This window comes from Physella acuta, unplaced genomic scaffold (genome assembly GCF_028476545.2).
Source record: "Physella acuta isolate Inbredline_101_S28 unplaced genomic scaffold, ASM2847654v3 ptg000105l, whole genome shotgun sequence".
Classification (NCBI taxonomy): domain Eukaryota; kingdom Metazoa; phylum Mollusca; class Gastropoda; family Physidae; genus Physella; species Physella acuta.
This window is the reverse complement of record NW_026731625.1, coordinates 1683203-1707878: the sequence shown is the minus strand read 5'-3', so window position 1 is coordinate 1707878 and position 24676 is coordinate 1683203. Positions and strand designations below refer to the sequence as shown.

General features: G+C 44.9%; 1 protein-coding gene across 2 annotated transcripts in view; it reads left to right on the top strand.

The window, feature by feature from the left end:
* Positions 1 to 24676, top strand: part of LOC131932056 (putative sodium/potassium/calcium exchanger CG1090) — a 66839-nt gene that overhangs the window by 13314 nt on the left and 28849 nt on the right. For both annotated transcript variants that reach the window (XM_059288933.1, XM_059288927.1), the window contains exon 2: positions 6335 to 6532. In XM_059288933.1, the coding sequence (XP_059144916.1) occupies positions 6335 to 6532 (198 nt within the window). The remainder of the gene's footprint in view (positions 1 to 6334; positions 6533 to 24676) is intronic.

The following is a 24676-nucleotide window of genomic DNA, read 5'->3' as shown; positions in this document are numbered from 1 at the left end:
GTAGCCACAGTCAGATGTAGCCACAGTCTGATGTAGCCACAGTCTGATGTAGCCTGATGTAGCCACAGTCAGATGTAGCCTGATGTAGCCACAGTCAGATGTAGCCTGATGTAGCCACAGTCAGATGTAGCCTGATGTAGCCACAGTCAGATGTAGCCACAGTCAGATGTAGCCACAGTCAGATGTAGCCACAGTCAGATGTAGCCACAGTCAGATGTAGCCACAGTCAGATGTAGCCACAGTCAGATGTAGCCACAGTCAGATGTAGCCACAGTCAGATGTAGCCACAGTCAGATGTAGCCACAGTCAGATGTAGCCACAGTCAGATGTAGCCTGATGTAGCCACAGTCAGATGTAGCCTGATGTAGCCACAGTCAGATGTAGCCACAGTCAGATGTAGCCTGATGTAGCCACAGTCAAATGTAGTCTGATGTAGCCACAGTTGGATGTAGCCACAGTCAGATGTAGCCACAGTCTGATATAGCCACAGTCAGATGTAGCCAATGTCAGATGTAGCCAGTCAGATGTAGCCTGATGTAGCCACAGTCAGATGTAGCCACAGTCAGATGTAGCCTGATGTAGCCACAGTCAGATGTAGCCACAGTCAGATGTAGCCTGATGTAGCCACAGTCAAATGTAGCCACAGTCAGATGTAGTCTGATGTAGCCACAGTTAGATGTAGCCACAGTCAGATGTAGCCACAGTCTGATGTAGCCACAGTCAGATGTAGCCAATGTCAGATGTAGCCAGTCAGATGTAGCCAGTCAGATGTAGCCACAGTCAGATGTAGCCAGTCAGATGTAGCCACAGTCAGATGTAGCCACAGTCAGATGTAGCCACAGTCAGATGTAGCCACAGTCAGATGTAACCACAGTCAGATGTAGCCACAGTCAGATGTAGCCTGATGTAGCCACAGTCAGATGTAGCCACAGTCAGATGTAGCCAATGTCAGATGTAGCCACAGTCAGATGTAGCCACAGTCAGATGTAGCCACAGTCAGATGTAGCCACAGTCAGATGTAGCCTGATGTAGCCACAGTCAGATGTAGCCTGATGTAGCCACAGTCAGATGTAGCCTGATGTAGCCACAGTCAGATGTAGCCTGATGTAGCCACAGTCAGATGTAGCCTGATGTAGCCACAGTCAGATGTAGCCTGATGTAGCCACAGTCAGATGTAGCCACAGTCAGATGTAGCCTGATGTAGCCACAGTCAGATGTAGCCTGATGTAGCCACAGTCAGATGTAGCCTGATGTAGCCACAGTCAGATGTAGCCTGATGTAGCCACAGTCAGATATAGCCTGATGTAGCCACAGTCAGATGTAGCCTGATGTAGCCACAGTCAGATGTAGCCTGTTGTAGCCACAGTCAGATGTAGCCTGATGTAGCCACAGTCAGATGTAGCCTGATGTAGCCACAGTCAGATGTAGCCTGATGTAGCCACAGTCAGATGTAGCCTGATGTAGCCACAGTCAGATGTAGCCTGATGTAGCCACAGTCAGATGTAGCCACAGTCAGATGTAGCCAATGTCAGATGTAGCCACAGTCAGATGTAGCCAATGTCAGATGTAGCCACAGTCAGATGTAGCCAGTCAGATGTAGCCACAGTCAGATGTAGCCACAGTCAGATGTAGCCACAGTCAGATGTATCCCTGAAACTTCTGTAACTCACTATTGTTAAACCAAACCCTTTAGTTTGTCAGTTAAACCACAGTCTGAATGTTAAACCAAACAGTCAGATGTAGCCACAGTCAGATGTAGCCTGATGTAGCCACAGTCAGATGTAGCCACAGTCAGATGTAGCCACAGTCAGATGTAGCCACAGTCAGATGTAGCCACAGTCAGATGTAGCCACAGTCAGATGTAGCCACAGTCAGATGTAGCCACAGTCAGATGTAGCCACAGTCAGATGTAGCCACAGTCAGATGTAGCCACAGTCAGATGTAGCCACAGTCAGATGTAGCCACAGTCAGATGTAGCCACAGTCAGATGTAGCCACAGTCAGATGTAGCCTGATGTAACCACAGTCAGATGTAGCCTGTAGCCACAGTCAGATGTAGCCTGATGTAGCCACAGTCAGATGTAGCCTAATGTAGCCACTGTCAGATGTAGCCTGATGTAGCCACAGTCAGATGTAGCCTGATGTAGCCACAGTCAGATGTAGCCTGATGTAGCCACAGTCAGATGTAGCCTGATGTAGCCACAGTCAGATGTAGCCACAGTCAGATGTAGCCACAGTCTGATGTAGCCACAGTCAGATGTAGCCACAGTCAGGTGTAGCCTGATGTAGCCACAGTCAGATGTAGCCTGATGTAGCCACAGTCAGATGTAGCCACAGTCAGATGTAGCCACAGTCAGATGTAGCCACAGTCAGATGTAGCCACAGTCAGATGTAGCCACAGTCAGATGTAGCCAGTCAGATGTAGCCACAGTCAGATGTAGCCACAGTCAGATGTAGCCACAGTCAGATGTAGCCACAGTCAGATGTAGCCACAGTCAGATGTAGCCTGATGTAGCCACAGTCAGATGTAGCCACAGTCAGATGTAGCTACAGTCAAATGTAGCCACAGTCAGATGTAGCCACAGTCAGATGTAGCCACAGTCAGATGTAGCCACAGTCAGATGTAGCCAATGTCAGATGTAGCCACAGTCAGATGTAGCCACAGTCAGATGTAGCCGCAGTCAGATGTAGCCACAGTCAGATGTAGCCACAGTCAGATGTAGCCACAGTCAGATGTAGCCACAGTCAGATGTAGCCACAGTCAGATGTAGCCACAGTCAAATGTAGCCACAGTCAGATGTAGCCTGATGTAGCCACAGTCAGATGTAGCCTGATGTAGCCACAGTCAGATGTAGCCTGATGTAGCCACAGTCAGATGTAGCCTGATGTAGCCACAGTTAGATGTAGCCTGATGTAGCCACAGTCAGATGTAGCCTGATGTAGCCACAGTCAGATGTAGCCTGATGTAGCCACAGTCAGATGTAGCCACAGTCAGATGTAGCCACAGTCAGATGTAGCCACAGTCAGATGTAGCCACAGTCAGATGTAGCCTGATGTAGCCACAGTCAGATGTAGCCTGATGTAGCCACAGTCAGATGTAGCCTGATGTAGCCACAGTCAGATGTAGCCTGATGTAGCCACAGTTAGATGTAGCCACAGTCAGATGTAGCCTGATGTAGCCACAGTCAAATGTAGCCACAGTCAGATGTAGCCTGATGTAGCCACAGTTAGATGTAGCCACAGTTAGATGTAGCCACAGTCAGATGTAGCCACAGTCTGATGTAGCCACAGTCAGATGTAGCCACAGTCAGATGTAGCCACAGTCAGATGTAGCCAATGTCAGATGTAGCCAGTCAGATGTAGCCACAGTCAGATGTAGCCTGATGTAGCCACAGTCAAATGTAGCCACAGTCAGATGTAGCCTGATGTAGCCACAGTTAGATGTAGCCACAGTCAGATGTAGCCACAGTCTGATGTAGCCACAGTCAGATGTAGCCAGTCAGATGTAGCCACAGTCAGATGTAGCCACAGTCAAATGTAGCCACAGTCAGATGTAGCCTGATGTAGCCACAGTCAGATGTAGCCACAGTCAGATGTAGCCACAGTCAGATGTAGCCACAGTCAGATGTAGCCACAGTCAGATGTAGCCACAGTCTGGTGTAGCCACAGTCTGATGTAGCCACAGTCTGATGTAGCCACAGTCAGATGTAGCCACAGTCAGATGTAGCCACAGTCAGATGTAGCCACAGTCAGATGTAGCCAATGTCAGATGTAGCCACAGTCAGATGTAGCCACAGTCAGATGTAGCCACAGTCAGATGTAGCCACAGTCAGATGTAGCCACAGTCAGATGTAGCCACAGTCAAATGTAGCCACAGTCAAATGTAGCCACAGTCAGATGTAGCCTGATGTAGCCACAGTCAGATGTAGCCTGATGTAGCCACAGTCAGATGTAGCCTGATGTAGCCACAGTCAGATGTAGCCTGATGTAGCCACAGTCAGATGTAGCCTGATGTAGCCACAGTCAGATGTAGCCTGATGTAGCCACAGTCAGATGTAGCCACAGTCAGATGTAGCCACAGTCAGATGTAGCCACAGTCAGATGTAGCCACAGTCAGATGTAGCCTGATGTAGCCACAGTCAGATGTAGCCTGATGTAGCCACAGTCAGATGTAGCCTGATGTAGCCACAGTCAGATGTAGCCACAGTCAGATGTAGCCTGATGTAGCCACAGTCAGATGTAGCCTGATGTAGCCACAGTTAGATGTAGCCACAGTCAGATGTAGCCTGATGTAGCCACAGTCAAATGTAGCCACAGTCAGATGTAGCCTGATGTAGCCACAGTTAGATGTAGCCACAGTCAGATGTAGCCACAGTCTGATGTAGCCACAGTCAGATGTAGCCAATGTCAGATGTAGCCAGTCAGATGTAGCCACAGTCAGATGTAGCCTGATGTAGCCACAGTCAAATGTAGCCACAGTCAGATGTAGCCTGATGTAGCCACAGTTAGATGTAGCCACAGTCAGATGTAGCCACAGTCAGATGTAGCCTGATGTAGCCACAGTTAGATGTAGCCACAGTCAGATGTAGCCTGATGTAGCCACAGTCAGATGTAGCCTGATGTAGTCACAGTTAGATGTAGCCACAGTCAGATGTAGCCACAGTCTGATGTAGCCACAGTCAGATGTAGCCAATGTCAGATGTAGCCAGTCAGATGTAGCCACAGTCAGATGTAGCCTGATGTAGCCACAGTCAAATGTAGCCACAGTCAGATGTAGCCTGATGTAGCCACAGTCAGATGTAGCCACAGTCAGATGTAGCCAATGTCAGATGTAGCCAATGTCAGATGTAGCCAGTCAGATGTAGCCTGTTACGTTCTGGGTTCATTTCAAATCAATAACAACGCTTCGTGTTTAACTTCACTACTTTTATTCGTCTCAATGCATTCAAGCGTACCAGAACAGCCCTCGTCCTAACCGCTACTAACTCGCTGACTGCCCCCACAATCGTTCACTCGCCCTTTTATACCCGCATTCGACCTTGGGATTACAAGACATAAACACACAAGGGTAACTACACAGTAAGGTGAACTCCACTCACACAGCCACTCTCCCCTAGTTCTAGACTATTCTAACCTATTCTAATCTACCTACAACTGGCCTGTAACATAGCCACAGTCAGATGTAGCCACAGTCAGATGTAGCCACAGTCAGATGTAGCCTGATGTAGCCAGTCAGATGTAGCCACAGTCAGATGTAGCCACAGTCAGATGTAGCCACAGTCAGATGTAGCCAGTCAGATGTAGCCACAGTCTGATGTAGCCACAGTCAGATGTAGCCACAGTCAGATGTAGCCACAGTCAGATGTAGCCACAGTCAAATGTAGCCTGATGTAGCCACAGTCAGATGTAGCCTGATGTAGCCACAGTCAGATGTAGCCTGATGTAGCCACAGTCAGATGTAGCCTGATGTAGCCACAGTCAGATGTAGCCACAGTCAGATGTAGCCACAGTCAGATGTAGCCTGATGTAGCCACAGTCAGATGTAGCCTGATGTAGCCACAGTCAGATGTATCCCTGAAACTTCTGTAACTCACTATTGTTAAACCAAACCCTTTAGTCTGTCAGTTAAACTACAGTCTGAATGTTAAACCAAAATCTGAATGTTAAACTAAAATGAATCAAACGATGGCTGAAGTTATAGAAGCAGCTAAACGATGGAACTATACTGCTCATTTGTGTGTGCACGTCTTTGCGAGTGTGTGTGTGTATGTGTGCGCGTCAGTCGGTGGTTGACGTGTCTGTTGGCTTGATGTTTACTGGAGCGTGACAATAGATACTGGAAAGTGAAAGTGCTGCCCTATCCCCCCCCCACACACACACACTACTTCTGACCAGACATTTAGTAAGAAATATCGCGTGTGTCTATGTGTGTCGGATTTATTCTTGTGTAGTGTGTGTCTGTGTGTGTGTCTAGTGTCGGTCAAAGACCCGACGACTGCCTCAGGTTACGGTGATGACGTCACTGCCACGGTCGACTGAGTATCACAATGGCTGTAACGTCAAACACGATGGCTGCATGTTTCAATAGCTGCTGTCACTGTCAGTGTTGATGATGGCTGACAGAGAAAAGAAAATATATAATCAGGAAGACATTTTGAAGACTAAATAAAAACATAAATTATTCTTTTAGTTCCTAATAGTGCTGTAATAATGCAGTAGAGAACTCATTGTATCATGATTGTATAGCACATCGTTTGATGATTGTAAAACTGATTGTTTGATGATTGTATACCTGATTGTACAATGATCTGATGATTGTAACCTTGATGTTTCAGGCAGTTCCCGCCACCTGTTGTCCCTTCCCAACTGCACCCCCCGGGCCGTGGAACAGTTCCCACGTGACTACTTCAGCCAGCATCAGCGAGCCAGTGGCGCCATCATCCTGCACGTCGTGCTGGTCATCTACATGTTCCTGGCACTGGCCATAGTCTGCGACAGTTACTTCGTCCCCTCCCTAGAGGTGCTGTGTGACCGTAAGTAGCTGACACACACACTACACCCACACACCACCCCACACTACACACCCCACACTCCACCCACACAACACCCCACACGTCCCTAGAGGTTCTGTGTGACCGTAAGTAGCTGACACACCACCCCACACACCACCCACACTACACCCACACTACACCCACACACCACCCCACACTACACACCCCACACGTCCCTAGCGGTGCTGTGTGACCGTAAGTAGATGACACACCCACACTTCACCCACACACCACCCACACACCACCCCACACTACACCCACACACCACCCCCCCCCCACACTACACCCACACTACACACTACACTCTCCACACTTCACCCACACTACACCCACACTAAACCCACACCACACTACACCCCACAATCGAACCCAGAACCCAGCCCACACTATACCACACACTGCACCCCACACTAAATCCACATTAAACCCCAAACTACACCCCACACTACAACACACACTACAGCCCACTAAACACCACCCCACCCCCTACACTCCACCCACATTATACCCCCACACACACCACCCCACACTCCACCTCACACTACACCCCTCGCGCTCGATACTAACCACATGAAACCAACACCCCTCCCCCACATTTTACATACACCAAAGATATTCGCATTTCTTTTAAACAGTTGTGAAACCACCATATGTCACCAATGTTAAATTAAATCTGAATTTTTGTCAAATGCTAATGAGTGTACATTTTTACTTCCGATTAGCTCAATTTTTTTTAAAAATATAATTGTGAACATAGCTGGAAAGGTCAAGGCCATGCTAAAGACATTTTTACCTGACGTTTTTTCTTTATTGTCGGATGCTATTTTTTTTTATATTCTACACCCCTATGTTACGTAACTCTACCACTGATAGATATTACGCAACACCCGGATTCTTTTGGGATGGTTCTAGACTGATGAATTATATGAAACTATAAAAGATTATTAGAAACAAAAACTCTTCGTAGACTCGAAATCTATTGTCTAGGGTTAAATATAAATACAAAGACCTTCTGAAACGAGTAGAAGGTTTAATCAATCTAAACCTTCTAAAAAGCAAACAAGTCTAAATAAAATACAATGCAAAAACTACAATAATTTAAAACCCAACTTACAATTTCATGGAAATCACAAACACTTCTTTCTACAATTAACACTGGATAAAATGTCTAACTATCACAACCTTTACTATGAAAACCAAATCCTGGTGTTGGTGTGTCTAGTCTTGAGACTACCACAAACCTAATGAACATCAGATGACCTGAGAACATCAGATGACCTGAGAACATCAGATGAGAACATCAGATGAGAACATCAGATGACCTGAGAACATCAGATGACCTGAAAACATCAGATGACCTGAGAACATCAGATGACCTGAGAACATCAGATGACCTGAGAACATCAGATGACCTGAGAACATCAGATGACCTGAGAACATCAGATGACCTGAGAACATCAGATGACCTGAGAACATCAGATGACCTGAGAACATCAGATGACCTGAGAACATCAGATGAGAACATCAGATGAGAACATCAGATGACCTGAGAACATCAGATGACCTGAAAACATCAGATGACCTGAGAACATCAGATGACCTGAGAACATCAGATGACCTGAGAACATCAGATGACCTGAGAACATCAGATGACCTGAGAACATCAGATGACCTGAGAACATCAGATGACCTGAGAACATCAGATGACCTGAGAACATCAGATGACCTGAGAACATCAGATGAGAACATCAGATGAGAACATCAGATGACCTGAGAACATCAGATGACCTGAAAACATCAGATGACCTGAGAACATCAGATGACCTGAGAACATCAGATGACCTGAGAACATCAGATGACCTGAGAACATCAGATGAGAACATCAGATGAGAACATCAGATGACCTGAGAACATCAGATGACCTGAAAACATCAGATGACCTGAGAACATCAGATGAGAACATCAGATGACCTGAGAACATCAGATGACCTGAGAACATCAGATGACCTGAGAACACGACCAAGGCTGAACTGAGGGAAAAGAAATAGAAAAGCGCAACAGGCGATCCATTGGACACACCTTGCACAACCAACAAACAACATCACCAAACAACATCACCAAACAACATCACCGGACAACATCACTAAACATCACAAAACAACATCACCATACAACATCACCAAACAACTTCACCAAACAACATCACCAAACAACATCACCGTACAACATCACTAAACATCACCAAACAACATCACCAAACAACATCACCCAACAACATCACCAAACAACATCACCAAACAACATCACCAAACAACATCACCAAACAACATCACCAGACAACATCACCAGACAACATCACCAGACAACATCACCAAACAACATCACCAAACAACATCACCAAACAACATCACCAAACAACATCACCAAACAACATCACCAGACAACATCACCAAACAACATCACCAGACAACATCACCAGACAACATCACCAAACAACATCACCAAACAACATCACCAAACAACTTCACCAAACATCACCAAACAACATCACCAAACAACATCACCAAACAACATCACCAGACAACATCACCAGACAACATCACCAAACAACATCACCAAACAACATCACCAAACAACATCACCAAACAACTTCACCAAACATCACCAAACAACATCACCAAACAACATCACCAGACAACATCACCAAACAACTTCACCAAACAACTTCACCAAACAACATCACCAAACATCACCAGACAACATCACCAAACAACATCACCAAACAACTTCACCAAACAACATCACCAAACATCAACAAACAACATCACCAAACAACATCACCAAACAACATCACCAGACAACATCACCATACAACATCACCAAACAACTTCACCAAACAACTTCACCAAACAACATCTACAAACAACATCACCAAACAACATCACCAAACAACATCACCAAACATCACCAGACAACATCACCAGACAACATCACCAGACAACATCACCAAACAACATCACCAAACATCACCAAACAACATCACCAAACAACGTCACCAAACAACATCACCAGACAACATCACCAGACAACATCACCAAACAACATCATCAAACAACATCACCAAACATCACCAAACAACATCACCAAACAACATCACCAAACAATATCACCAAACAACATCACCAAACAACATCACCAAACAACATCACTAAACAACATCACCAAACAACATTACCAAACATCACCTAACAACATCACCAAACAACATCACCAAACAACATCACCAAACAACATCACCAAACAACATCACCAAACATCACCAAACAACATCACCAAACAACATCAGCAAACAACATCACCGGACAACATCACTAAACATCACCAAACAACATCACCAAACAACATCACCAAACAACATCACCAAACAACATCACCAAACAACATCACCAGACAACATCACCAAACAACATCACCAGACAACATCACCAGACAACATCACCAAACAACATCACCAAACAACTTCACCAGACAACATCACCAAACAACATCACCAAACAACATCACCAAACAACATCACCGGACAACATCACTAATCATCACAAAACAACATCACCAAACAACATCACCAAACAACATCACCAAACAACATCACCAAACAACATCACCAAACAACATCACCAGACAACATCACCAGACAACATCACCAGACAACATCACCAGACAACATCACCAAACAACATCACCAAACATCACCAAACAACATCACCAAACAAGATCACCAAACAACATCACCAAACAACATCACCAAACAACATCACCAAACAACATCACCAAACAACATCACCAGACAACATCACCAAACAACATCACCAAACAACATCACCAAACAACATCACCAAACAACTTCACCAAACATCACCAAACAACATCACCAAACAACATCACCAAACAACATCACCAGACAACATCACCAGACAACATCACCAAACAACTTCACCAAACAACTTCACCAAACAACATCACCAAACAACTTCACCAAACAACATCACCAAACATCAACAAACAACATCACCAAACAACATCACCAAACAACATCACCAAACAACATCACCAAACAACATCACCATACAACATCACCAAACAACTTCACCAAACAACTTCACCATACAACATCACCAAACAACATCACCAAACAACATCACCAAACAACATCACCAAACAACATCACCCAACAACATCACCCAACAACATCACCAAACAACATCACCATACAACATCACCAAACAACTTCACCAAACAACTTCACCAAACAACATCACCAAACAACATCAACAAACAACATCACCAAACAACATCACCAAACAACATCACCAAACAACATCACCAAACAACATCACCATACAACATCACCAAACAACTTCACCAAACAACTTCACCAAACAACATCACCAAACAACATCACCAAACAACATCACCAAACAACATCACCAAACAACATCACCCAACAACATCACCCAACAACATCACCAGACAACATCACCAGACAACATCACCAAACAACATCACCAAACAACATCACCAAACAATGTCACCAAACAACATCACCAGACAACATCACCAGACAACATCACCAAACATCACCAGACAACATCACCAAACAACATCACCAGACAACATCACCAAACAACATCACCAAACATCAACAAACAACATCACCAAACAACATCACCAAACAACATCACCAGACAACATCACCATACAACATCACCAAACAACTTCACCAAACAACTTCACCAAACAACATCTACAAACAACATCACCAAACAACATCACCAAACAACATCACCAAACATCACCAGACAACATCACCAGACAACATCACCAAACAACATCACCAAACATCACCAAACAACATCACCAAACAACGTCACCAAACAACATCACCAGACAACATCACCAGACAACATCACCAAACAACATCATCAAACAACATCACCAAACATCACCAAACAACATCACCAAACAACATCACCAAACAATATCACCAAACAACATCACCAAACAACATCACCAAACAACATCACCAAACAACATTACCAAACATCACCTAACAACATCACCAAACAACATCACCAAACAACATCACCAAACAACATCACCAAACAACATCACCAAACATCACCAAACAACATCACCAAACAACATCAGCAAACAACATCACCGGACAACATCACTAAACATCACCAAACAACATCACCAAACAACATCACCAAACAACATCACCAAACAACATCACCAAACAACATCACCAGACAACATCACCAAACAACATCACCAGACAACATCACCAGACAACATCACCAAACAACATCACCAAACAACTTCACCAGACAACATCACCAAACAACATCACCAAACAACATCACCAAACAACATCACCGGACAACATCACTAATCATCACCAAACAACATCACCAAACAACATCACCAAACAACATCACCAAACAACATCACCAAACAACATCACCAAACAACATCACCAAACAACATCACCAGACAACATCACCAGACAACATCACCAGACAACATCACCAGACAACATCACCAAACAACATCACCAAACAACTTCACCAAACATCACCAAACAACATCACCAAACAAGATCACCAAACAACATCACCAAACAACATCACCAAACAACATCACCAAACAACATCACCAAACAACATCACCAGACAACATCACCAAACAACATCACCAAACAACATCACCAAACAACATCACCAAACAACTTCACCAAACATCACCAAACAACATCACCAAACAACATCACCAAACAACATCACCAAACAACATCACCAGACAACATCACCAGACAACATCACCAAACAACTTCACCAAACAACTTCACCAAACAACATCACCAAACAACTTCACCAAACAACATCACCAAACATCAACAAACAACATCACCAAACAACATCACCAAACAACATCACCAAACAACATCACCATACAACATCACCAAACAACTTCACCAAACAACTTCACCATACAACATCACCAAACAACATCACCAAACAACATCACCAAACAACATCACCAAACAACATCACCAAACAACATCACCCAACAACATCACCCAACAACATCACCAAACAACATCACCAAACAACATCACCATACAACATCACCAAACAACATCACCAAACAACTTCACCAAACAACATCACCAAACAACATCACCAAACAACATCAACAAACAACATCACCAAACAACATCACCAAACAACATCACCAAACAACATCACCAAACAACATCACCATACAACATCACCAAACAACTTCACCAAACAACTTCACCAAACAACATCACCAAACAACATCACCAAACAACATCACCAAACAACATCACCAAACAACATCACCCAACAACATCACCCAACAACATCACCAGACAACATCACCAGACAACATCACCAAACAACATCACCAAACAACATCACCAAACAATGTCACCAAACAACATCACCAGACAACATCACCAGACAACATCACCAAACAACATCACCAAACATCACCAAACAACATCACCAAACAACATCACCAAACAACATCACCAAACAACATCACCAAACAACATCACCAAACAACATCACCGGACAACATCACTAATCATCACCAAACAACATCACCAAACAACATCACCAAACAACATCACCAAACAACATCACCAAACAACATCACCAAACAACATCACCAAACAACATCACCAGACAACATCACCAGACAACATCACCAGACAACATCACCAGACAACATCACCAAACAACATCACCAAACAACTTCACCAAACATCACCAAACAACATCACCAAACAAGATCACCAAACAACATCACCAAACAACATCACCAAACAACATCACCAAACAACATCACCAAACAACATCACCAGACAACATCACCAAACAACATCACCAAACAACATCACCAAACAACATCACCAAACAACTTCACCAAACATCACCAAACAACATCACCAAACAACATCACCAAACAACATCACCAAACAACATCACCAGACAACATCACCAGACAACATCACCAAACAACTTCACCAAACAACTTCACCAAACAACATCACCAAACAACTTCACCAAACAACATCACCAAACATCAACAAACAACATCACCAAACAACATCACCAAACAACATCACCAAACAACATCACCATACAACATCACCAAACAACTTCACCAAACAACTTCACCATACAACATCACCAAACAACATCACCAAACAACATCACCAAACAACATCACCAAACAACATCACCAAACAACATCACCCAACAACATCACCCAACAACATCACCAAACAACATCACCAAACAACATCACCATACAACATCACCAAACAACATCACCAAACAACTTCACCAAACAACATCACCAAACAACATCAACAAACAACATCACCAAACAACATCACCAAACAACATCACCAAACAACATCACCAAACAACATCACCATACAACATCACCAAACAACTTCACCAAACAACTTCACCAAACAACATCACCAAACAACATCACCAAACAACATCACCAAACAACATCACCAAACAACATCACCCAACAACATCACCCAACAACATCACCAGACAACATCACCAGACAACATCACCAAACAACATCACCAAACAACATCACCAAACAATGTCACCAAACAACATCACCAGACAACATCACCAGACAACATCACCAAACAACATCACCAAACATCACCAAACAACATCACCAAACAACATCACCAAACAACATCACCAAACAACATCACCAAACAACATCACCAAACAACATCACCAAACAACATCACCGGACAACATCACTAAACATCACCAAACAACATCACCAAACAACATCACCAAACAACATCACCAAACAACATCACCAAACAACATCACCAGACAACATCACCAAACAACATCACCAGACAACATCACCAGACAACATCACCAAACAACATCACCAAACAACTTCACCAGACAACATCACCAAACAACATCACCAAACAACATCACCAAACAACATCACCGGACAACATCACTAATCATCACCAAACAACATCACCAAACAACATCACCAAACAACATCACCAAACAACATCACCAAATAACATCACCAAACAACATCACCAAACAACATCACCAGACAACATCACCAGACAACATCACCAAACAACATCACCAAACAACTTCACCAAACATCACCAACCAACATCACCAAACAACATCACCAAACAACATCACCAAACAACATCACCAAACATCACCAAACAACGTGACCAAACAACATCACCACACCAAACAACATCACCAAACAACATCACCAAACAACATCAACAAACAACATCACCAGGCATTAGATTAGAATCTCCCCCCCCCCCCCCCCCATGTCTTGGACCTAACTTGGAAGAATCGCCCACAAGTAAAATACAGAATTGTGGGTGCAGGAATGACCATGATGAGTAGACTGGCGGGTCTGTTAGGGAATGGTTCGATACACCAAACAGGCCGTTTTCCACCGCAAATCCTGGTAGTTTAGTATATATAAAGGGCCATCAAATGCTCAGCACATGTGGGCCATCAAATGCTCAGCTTATGTGGGCCATCAAATATGGCCCAGCATAAATAACCTTTAACAGTCTTGTTGGTCAATAAACACATGGGCTTATCATCCCATATCCCATTTTTTACTCAGGACAGCAACTATAATAGTTTCGTATGTGCAATAAAACTAGTTGATCCGATATTTTGATTTCCCCGTCTGTTGTAAGGGCAGATGTTGACGGAAGAATAAATTTGGTCAATATCGGCGCGTGAGGAATTATAAGCCAATCGCCCGACTCGCATTGATTGCTGACACCTGGGTGTGTTCTCCTCGCTAGGTAGGGATGTGTGTTTGACACATGTGTCCGACACACGGACGTTTTATCTGTGTCCGACACACGGACATCTTAACCATTGCGTCTGACAACTAGCCACGTCTGACTATCCTAGAGACACCTGACTATGGCGCGACTATCCTAGCGACACCTGACTATCCTAGAGACATCTAACTATCCTAGCAACACCTAACTATCCTAGCGACACCTGACTATCCTAGCGACACCTGACTATCCTAGCGACACCTGACTATCCTAGCGACACCTAACTATCCTAGCGACACCTGACTATCCTAGCGACACCTAACTATCCTAGCGACACCTGACTATCTCGGCGACACCTGACTATCCTAGCTACACCTGACTATCCTAGCTACACCTGACTATCCTAGCGATACCTGACTATCTCGGCGACACCTGACTATCCTAGCGACACCTGACTATCCTAGCTACACCTGACTATCCTAGCGACACCTGACTATCCTAGCGACACCTGACTATCCTAGCGACACCTGACTATCTCGGCGACACCTAACTATCCTAGCGACACCAGACTATCCTAGCTACACCTGACTATCCTAGCGACACCTGACTATCTCGGCGACACCTGACTATCCTAGCGACACATAACTATCCTAGCAACACCTGACTATCCTAGCAACACCTGATTAACCTAGCAACACCTGATTATCCTAGCGACACCTGACTATCCTAGCGACACCTGACTATCCTAGAGACACCTATCTTAGCGACACCTGACTATGGCGCGACTATCCTAGTGACACCTGACTATACTAGAGACACCTACCTATCCTAGGGACAGCTGACTATCCTAAAGACACCTGACTATCCTAGAGACACCTGACTATCCTAGAGACACCTGACTATTCTAGCGACACCTGACTATCCTAGCGACACCTGACTATCTCGGCGACACCTGACTATCCCAGCTTCTGCAAATCCCATTATTCCTGCACATGCCATTTAACTTTTCTTGGCTTTTTAAATCGACTTTTTGATGTTTCAGCGATCACAAAAATATTTCATCTTTTTTTGTCTTTCACTAGCTGCCTGTTTTACTAGCTGCCTGTTTTACTAGCTGCGTAGATTAAAAAAAAACACAGATTCGAACTACGATGACGTGTGTCATTAGAACGTCTGCTAGAGCTGATGACAGACGGTGGCATTTGTCTGCCCACCTCTGCTGGTGTGTATCCAAAGGATTAAATCAGACGACAGGATTCATTCAGCATCAGACGACAACGTTCATTGATTTGCGTCGTCCATTATCAGCCTACCCTGCCCCCCCCCCCCCCGTCCATTATCAGCCTACCCCCCTCCGTCCATTATCAACCTTCCCCCCCCCCCCCCCCCCCCCAATGTTGCTAGACATCTTCAATGTCTCCATCTTAAACGCCCACTAATCACTGATGATTATTATAGAGCAATTAACTACATTGTTGCCTTTGGCTAATTAAAATTTGATTAATCAAAATAGTATTGGTCCATAGGGACCAATATTTGATGTGTTAAGGGACTAGTGTTTAATGTGTTTTTGGCCAATGTTTGATGTGTTAAGGGACTAGTGTTTAATGTGTTTTTGGCCAATGTTTGATGTGTTTAGGAACAATGATGAATTTAGGGTCCTATATTTGTTAATTAAAGCCTTTAAAATGCGGGCTATTGTTACAGGTATATGTAGCGTGTGTAAAATTGTACTCTGCCATTATGTTAATTAGATGGCCCCCCACCTTTTAGACATCCGCCTATATTTAAACGAAATATTTAAGTAACAGCCAACCGTTTGAAAGACAGCGTCGCATATCGAGTTAGTTTGAAAGACAGCGACGCATATCGAGTTGACAAATAGCCAACAGTCCGACCAGAGTTTCTTTCAGGCATCTCTTCGAACCTTACCAGTAACCCCCCCCCCCCCCCCCCCCGGAAAATTTAATCCGCACACACACACCGAAAATTTTAAGTCCCCCCCCCCTCACGGAGAAAAATAAAGTCTGAAACAAACACTGTGTCAGCCGTTTGAAACCTATGTAAAAGCCAGTCGCTAGAAACAATCTGCTGATTTTAAAAGATGTTTTTCCCAAAGTTGTCACCGAAAAAAAAAACAATCGATCGATCGATCGATCGTCGTCCAGACAATCGTCCTCCAACATTTGTATCCTCCCCCACCGTCCCCCCCCACCCCCACCACTAGCACTCAGCTTTCAGGGATTCCCCCCACCCTCCCCGCGCTCTCTAGAACTTTTTAAAACATTTTTTTCCCTTTCTATCGGCGATAAGGCATAGTTTTAAAAAATGGGTTGAAACGTGAAATAAAATTCAATTGTCTCGCAAGCTGGAAGTCTTTCAATCAAATCAAACAAGCTCGGTGTGTCGAGGGGGTGTGTCGACAGGGGGTGGGGCGCTGGCGTGGGTAGTTGGTGTGGGTGGGTGGGTGGTTGGCGTGGGTAGTTGGTGTGGGTGGGTGGCTGGTGTGGGTGGGTGGTGTGGGTGGCTGGTGTGGGTGGGTGGCTGGTGTAGGTGGTTGGTGTGGGTGGGTGGCTGGTGTGGGTGGGTGGTGTGGGTGGCTGGTGTGGGTGGGTGGCTGGTGTGGGTGGGTGGTGTGGGTGGGTGGGTGGGTGGCTGGTGTGGGTGGGTGGTGTGGGTGGGTGGGTGGGTGGCTGGTGTGGGTGGGTGGGTGGCTGGTGTGGGTGGGTGGTGTGGGTGGCTGGTGTGGGTGGGTGGCTGGTGTGGGTGGTTGGGTGGCTGGTGTGGGTGGCTGGTGTGGGTGGCTGGTGTGGGTGGGTGGGTGGCTGGTGTGGGTGGCTGGTGTGGGTGGGTGGGTGGCTGGTGTGGGTGGGTGGTGTGGGTCGATGGTGTGGGTGGCTGGTGTGGGTGGCTGGTGTGGGTGGCTGGTGTGGGTGGGTGGTGTGGGTGGCTGGTGTGGGTGGGGGGTGTGGTGTGGGTGTGGGTCGATGGTGTGGGTCGATGGTGTGGGTGGCTGGTGTGGGTGGCTGGTGTGGGTGGGTGGGTGGTGTGGGTGGAGGGCTGGTGTGGGTGGCTGGTGTGGGTGGCTGGTGTGGGTGTGGGTGGCTGGTGTGGGTGGGGGCTGGTGTGGGTGGCTGGTGTGGGTGTGGGTCAATGGTGTGGGTGGCTGGTGTGGGTGGGTGGGTGGTGTGGGTGGGGCGCTGGTGTGGGAGGCTGGCGTGGGTGTGGGTCAATGGTGTGGGTGGGTGGTGTGGGTGGGTGGGTGGGTGGTGTGGGTGGGTGGCTGGTGTGGGTGGGTGGTGTGGGTGGGTGGTGTGGGTGGGGGGCTGATGTGGGTGGCTGGTGTGGGTGGGTGGCTGGTTTGGGTGGGTGGCTGGTGTGGGTGGGTGGCTGGTGTAGGTGGCTGGTGTGGGTCGAGAGAGTTTCCTCGGGGACGCATGTAACATATACATACATACATATATACATCTACACTTACATCGACACCCACCCACATACGCATTCGTAAAGACATACATATATACCACATACACACATACACATATATACACACTCGTACCTACATGCTGCTACTCCACACACACACTCACACACACCACCATGTTTTCTCGCCTGTTGTTGTCGTGTTGTTCATGTATCTGCGATGGATGCGATAAAAATAGATTTAAACCGCCCACCAGCAGCCTGACCCAGCCAACAGCTCCTAACATTAGGCTTGCCATTGTCTTAACTAGTTGGTTCAAGTGGCGGCAGTTTGATCTGGCCAACACAGCAACTATCGCATGCTGGGGAAATATAACTTTTTTTTTTGTAACTTGTCTATAGACTTTCAAAGCAGTATGGTTTATAATATTATAATATTTATTCAACACATCTTCTTGTAAGTGTAAGATAATTCACACAGCAGCCTCAACATTTGTTACATTTTTTTTTTTGAATACCCGGCTAAAAAGTAATTCTAAAAGAAATGTTAGCATCTCACTGTGTTAGTGCCTTAGGCATTCCCTCGGTCGGTCCGTCCATATTGTCTCTTGATGACAATTGTGTCAATGACAGCCTTTTTACCGTATCGGCTATTTGTCTTGATCCTATGCTGTATGATGTAATGAAGGCCATAAACGTAGGCAGCAAAAAAATGTGGCTTCAACTATTGTTGCGATGAGTTAAGGACAGCAAATCTCTTTATCTACGTCTTCTTCCTATTTCATGCTGACTCAGTAAACAAAAAACGAAGACAACTATAGTTTGGAACATTCGAATTAAATTTTACCGAACTCTGCTAAACGTTGTATGTGTAACACTTAGATACTTCGTACTAAAATATTTTTGTGTTATAAATATTACCATACGAATACAATCTACGCACATATATCTAAATTGTTGACAGTACATTTAATCAATCGTACGCTGATTTGTATTTTCTGAATATGTAACAATTACTCCATGCAAATGCACATGACAATGTGTGATTTTTTACCTGCGACTTTTTCCCCCATGATGTTCTTTTCCAACCCTAAAACATCTGACACCACACCAACCCCCACCACACCAACCCCCACCACACCAACCCCCACCACACCAACCCTCACCACACCAACCCTCACCACACCAACCCTAAAACATGTGACAACACACCAACCCCCACCACACCAACCCTCACCACACCAAACCCACCACACCAACCCCACCACACCAACCCTAAAACTTGTGACACCACACCAACCCCACCACACCAACCCTCACCACACCAACCCTAAAACATGTGACAACACACCAACCCCCACCACACCAACCCCCACCACACCAACCGTTTTATCTACTAACAATGAATATATCATATTGGGAGATTTTAATATAAATTTATTAAAACCTCAAGGATATTGGCAAGATATTATTGATTCTCTGAATCTAAAACAATTTGTGCACACGGCTACCAGGGTAAATGATAAATCAAGTACAATAATTGACCACATATACGCATCACCTGACTGCAACCTAATAGAGGTCTGTGTCCCCTCTTGTGGTGTTAGTGACCACTTCCCTGTTTGTTGTACTTTTTCGACAAAAATATTATGTGTACCTTCGCGGCAACACATAACTATAAGTTATCGCTCTTTTAGAAAATTTAATGAAAATCTTTTTCTTTCGGATTCATTGGCTGCCCCCTTCTGCAATGTATACAATTATAATTGTCCCGATCTTGCCATTTCTGAATGGCTGCGTATTTTCTATACTATATATGACAAACATATTCCTAAAATCTCTAAAAGGGTTAAGACTACATACAAACCTTCTTGGTTTAACAACAATATCGAATCTGCAATTAATAAAAGAGACTGGCTTAAACGTTATGGAACTTCTGAGGACTTTTGTAGGCAGCGAAATTATGTCAAACTGCTCGTGCGTATTTTAATAAGCTGCTGTCAGGCAAACCTAATTCCAAATCTATCTGGACTGCTATAAATCAAATAATTAGAAAAAAAACGCACATGTAATACAGCTGGACATTGCCAGATATCTGCTGATGACTTTAACAATCATTTTATATCATCTGTAGCGCTCAACACAGATGCTGATTACACTATCAGTGAGGAGCTTAAACACTTTTGTAATTCTGCTCACCGTGGTAGGACAGAGCTGATAATTCCGCTTCTCACTGTTCATGAAGTATATGTTAGCCTAAGATCTCTTAAACCGTCTTCAACAACTTCGTTTGATGATATTTCTAATAATGTATTGAAGATTTCAGCTCCAATAATTTCCGAAGTTTTAACCTATGTCTATAACCTCTGTATTGCCAAGCATTATTACCCGACACATTTTAAGCATGCTAAGGTTATACCACTACACAAAAAAGGTAGCATCCATGATGCTAATAACTACAGGCCAATTTCTATACTTTCTTCCCTCTCCAAGCCACTAGAAATACATATAAACAAATGCATTTCAAATTACCTAGAAAAGCTCAAGCTTTTCCATAGTAATCAGTCTGGGTTTAGAAAGTTTCATTCTTGTCACACTGCTCTGATTAAGATGAATGAAAACTGGCTTAAAAATATTAACAAAAACCTACTCTGTGGCTCGCTGTTTGTCGATTTCAGAAAAGCCTTTGATTCTATTGATCACACCATACTTATTAAAAAACTAATTCCATACAAATTCCACGACTTTACAGTTAAGTTACTTCACTCCTTTTTATCTAACCGATCTCAACGCGTGTTTCACCTTAATACCATCTCTTCACAGAAATATGTTAATATAGGGGTTCCACAGGGCTCAATCTTAGGTCCTTTACTTTTTTTCTTTTTTTCTTTATACATTAATGATCTTCCATTACATGTTGACGCTGGTCAGTGCGAGATGTTCGCTGATGATACTTCTTTGCATGTCTTTGCAGACAGTGCTGAGTCACTCAGTTACAAACTTCAAACATGTGCCAATCAGCTTGCTACTTGGACAAAATTTAACAAAATGAAACTTCACCCCGATAAAACCAAGTCAATGTTTATTACAACTCATCAGAAACGCCTTCGTCTTCCATCCACCGCATTAAACATTACTATAGACAATTCAAACATTGAACAGGTAGACAGTTACAAATTCCTAGGATTGTTTATAGATCACAACCTCACTTGGTCTGACCATATTCATTTTCTAAGAATGTCCTTATTAAAGACAACCTTTCAATTAGCAAGGATAAAAAACTTTCTCAACTATAGGAGCAGGCTGGTTTTTTATGAGGCTTTTATTCAATCCAGGTTGGATTATGCTTCTGTAGTGTGGAGCAGCAGCTTTATAACTAAGCAGCGTCCTTCTTTACAAAAAAGGGCTATAAAACTGGTTACTGGCTTGTCTAGTAGTCTGGATTCTTTTCTTACAACTAAAATACTTCCATTAAATAAAAAGATAATATATACTAAATCAATTTTCTTATATAAAATATTCCACGAAACAGCCCCCTCTTACTTATCAGATCTATTTTCTTTTAACATAAAATTAAATCGTCGTCTTAATTTACCATTCCCTTATTCAACCTTTTTCCAAAAGCATAGCTTCGCCTACTCTGGTTCTAATTTGTGGAACAATCTTCCTAATAAAATAAAGCTATCTAGATCTGAAAATATATTCAAATCTAAACTAAAACTAAAATTATTTAATGACCTAACTGACTCATTGTAACATTTCTCATTCATCTATTATATTCTCTTTTTTATCTCATTATGTATGATAGCTATGTACCATTGTTTCTTTATTCCACATTTTTAGTGCTATGTGTTACTGCTATGTGTTATTGAATTGTTTTATTTGTTTAAACGGCCAATGTGAAAAAAGGCCTTTGTGCCTACAATTGTAACCGTTGTTTGAATAAATTTGAATAAATTTGAAATTTGAACCCTCACCACACCAACCCCACCACACCAACCCCACCACACCAACCCCACCACACCAACCCTAAAACATGTGACACCACACCAACCTCACCACACCAGACCTCACCACACCAACCCTCACCACACCAACCCTCACCACACCAACCCTCACCACACCAACCCCCACCACACTAACCCTCACCACACCAACCTTACCACACCAACCCTCACCACACCAAACCTCACCACACCAACCCTCACCACACCAACCCTCACCACACCAACCCTCACCTCACCAACCCTCACCACACCAACCCCCACCACACCAACCCCCACCACACCAAACCTCACCACACCAACCCTCACCACACCAACCCTAACCACACCAACCACACCACACCAACCCTAAAACATGTGACACCACACCAACCCTCACCACACCAACCCCCACCACACTAACCCTCACCACACCAACCTTACCACACCAACCCCCACCACACTAACCCCCACCACACCAACCCTCACCACACCAAACCTCACCACACCAGACCTCACCACACCAACCCTCACCACACCAAACCTCACCACACCAACCCTCACCACACCAACCCTCACCACACCAACCCTCACCTCACCAACCCTCACCACACCAAACCTCACCACACCAACCCTCACCACACCAACCCTCACCTCACCAACCCTCACCACACCAAACCTCACCACACCAACCCTCACCACACCAACCCTAACCACACCAACCCTCACCACACCAACCCCACCACACCAACCCTCACCACACCAACCCTCACCACACCAACCCTCACCACACCAACCCTAAAACATGTGACACCACACCAACCCTCACCACACCAACCCCCACCACATTAACCCTCACCACACCAACCTTACCACACCAACCCCCACCACACTAACCCCCACCACACCAACCCTCACCACACCAAACCTCACCACACCAACCCTCACCACACCAACCCTCACCTCACCAACCCTCACCACACCAACCCTCACCACACCAACCCTCACCACACCAACCCCACCACACCAACCCTCACCACACCAACCCCACCACACCAACCCCACCACACCAACCCCACCACACCAACCCTCACCACACCAAACCTCACCACACCATTCCTCACCACACCAACCCTAACCACACCAACCACACCACACCAACCCTAAAACATGTGACACCACACCAACCCTCACCACACCAACCCCCACCACACTAACCCTCACCACACCAACCTTACCACACCAACCCCCACCACACTAACTCTCACCACACCAACCTTACCACACCAACCCTCACCACACCAACCCCCACCACACTAACCCTCACCACACCAACCTTACCACACCAACCCTCACCACACCAACCCCCACCACACTAACCCTCACCACACCAACCTTACCACACCAACCCTCACCACACCAACCCCCACCACACTAACCCTCACCACACCAACCCTCACCACACCAACCCTAACCACACCAACCACACCACACCAACCCTAAAACATGTGACACCACACCAACCCTCACCACACCAACCCCCACCACACTAACCCTCACCACACCAACCTTACCACACCAACCCTCACCACACCAACCCCCAACACACCAACCCTCACCACACCAACCCTCACCACACCAACCCTCACCACACCAACCCTCACCACACCAACCCTCACCACACCAACCCCCACCACACTAACCCTCACCACACCAACCTTACCACACCAACCCTCACCACACCAACCCTCACCACACCAACCCCACCACACCAACCCTCACCACCCC